Consider the following 1,901-nt stretch of genomic DNA (forward strand, 5'->3'; position numbering starts at 1 on the left):
ATTTTCGGTATTTATATGAAATTTCCGGTGCGGTACCGAAAATTTCAAAAAATCCGATATGTTACGAGGATAATTTGATAAAAACGCCCTATTTGAGGGGGTGGCAGGTATAAAATGACAGGTGGCAAGTTAATTATCAAATAATAAGTATAAGGAATGCATGTTAGGATCTGTCACAAAACATTACATTCAACTCCCAACCCAAGTTACATCACTACCAGAGAAAAAAAAAAACCACCTAATTTAAGAGCACCTGCTTAAACTACCTGCAACAACTCATTCAAGACTTTCACTATAAACTAGTGTGATACCCGTGCGTCCGCACGGGTATCCGTTGTGGCCTTGTTGTTTTGTTCAAAATTGATATTCTTGTAGAGGTAAATGTCCTAAAAATAGATGTGTAAACTATAGAAATTTATTTTCAATAGGTTGGGCCAAAGTTTGGGATATTTTGATCAATAAACATCGTTTTCCCCGTTAATAATCAATATTTCGATCAGTAACTTCATGTTTTCGTTATTATTCAATATTTTGATCAGTAACTCAAGTTCTCGTTAATATTGAATATTTTATTCAGTAACTTCATGTTCTCGTTAATATTCAATATTTTGACCAGTAACTTCATGTTCCCGCTAATATTAATTATTTTGATTAGTAACTTCGTATTCCATTAATATTCCAAATTTGTTTCCGTTAATATTCAATATTTTGGTCAGTAACTTCATGTTCCTATTAATATTCATTATTTTGATCATTAACTTCGTGTTCCCGTTAATATTCATTATTATGATCAATAACTCCGTGTTCCCGTTAATATTCCAAATTTGTTCCCGTTAATATTCCAAAAATTTATCAGTAACTTAATGTTTCTATTAATATTCAAAAAAATTATCAGTAACTTCGTGTTCTCGTTAATATTCAATATTTTGTCAATAACTCAATTAGTTATTAAGTTAATGAAGTTTTCTATTCAATTTATTCGCCTCCTTTCCTATATAGTACTATAAAGAGAGGAGCATATCAATAGCATCAAATAGGTTTTTGGGTTTCAACGAATCGCACGTAGAGATATTGATAAGACACATAGAGTTAATGGTATTTCATAACTAATCGATTGAGCAGCAGCTCGTAGACCACCCAAAAAGGAATATTTTTTATTAGAGCCATATCCTGACATAAGAAGTCCAATGGGAGCAATACTCGAAATAGCAATCCATAAAAAAACACCTATATTGAAATCAGATAAAACAAAGTTATAGCCAAAGGGAATTACTGAATAACTTATTAGAATTGATATGACTGATATGGATGGTCCGATACTGAATAAACGAATATCTCCCCTAGATGGAATAAGATTCTCTTTGAATAGTAGTTTTGTTCCGTCTGCTACAGCTTGAAGAATTCCAAAAGGACCGGCGTATTCAGGTCCAATACGCTGTTGTACCCCCGCAGATATTTCTCTTTCTAACCATACAATTGCTAGTACACTTATTGTGATTCCCAAGACAAGAATCAAAATTGGTACAAGTATCCATAGAATTCCATAGACCTCTTTGAAAGATTTCAATCCATAAAAGCAGTTTATATCCTGGACTTCCATTGTATCAATTATCATTTCAACGATCAACTTCTCCCATAATGATATCTATGCTATCTAGTATTGTCATAATATCAGCCAATTTCATTCTTTTAACTAAAGAATTTGCAAATTGATAAAACCAGGTGGATGAATTTTCCATCTCCAAGGAAAACCATTCTGATCTCCTATTAGAAAAATTCCTAATTCTCCCTTGGGAGCGTCAACTCTCACATAAAGTTCTTGTTTCGGCAATTCAAAAGTAGGAGACGATTTTTTACCAATGAATCTATATTCAAAATCATTCCATTATGGCTCCTTTTCT

At 32.4% G+C, this 1,901-nt stretch overlaps 1 protein-coding gene across 1 annotated transcript; it reads right to left on the reverse strand.

The window, feature by feature from the left end:
• Nucleotides 1–953: 953 nt before the first annotated feature.
• On the reverse strand, nt 954–1,695 carry LOC131640001 (NAD(P)H-quinone oxidoreductase subunit 1, chloroplastic). Its single transcript, XM_058910422.1, has one exon. It carries the CDS (start codon nt 1,613–1,615, stop codon nt 1,049–1,051), a length of 567 nt encoding a protein of 188 aa, XP_058766405.1. The 5' UTR covers nt 1,616–1,695; the 3' UTR covers nt 954–1,048.
• Nucleotides 1,696–1,901: the final 206 nt, after the last annotated feature.

This window comes from Vicia villosa, unplaced genomic scaffold (genome assembly GCF_029867415.1).
Source record: "Vicia villosa cultivar HV-30 ecotype Madison, WI unplaced genomic scaffold, Vvil1.0 ctg.002884F_1_1, whole genome shotgun sequence".
NCBI lineage: Eukaryota > Viridiplantae > Streptophyta > Magnoliopsida > Fabales > Fabaceae > Vicia > Vicia villosa.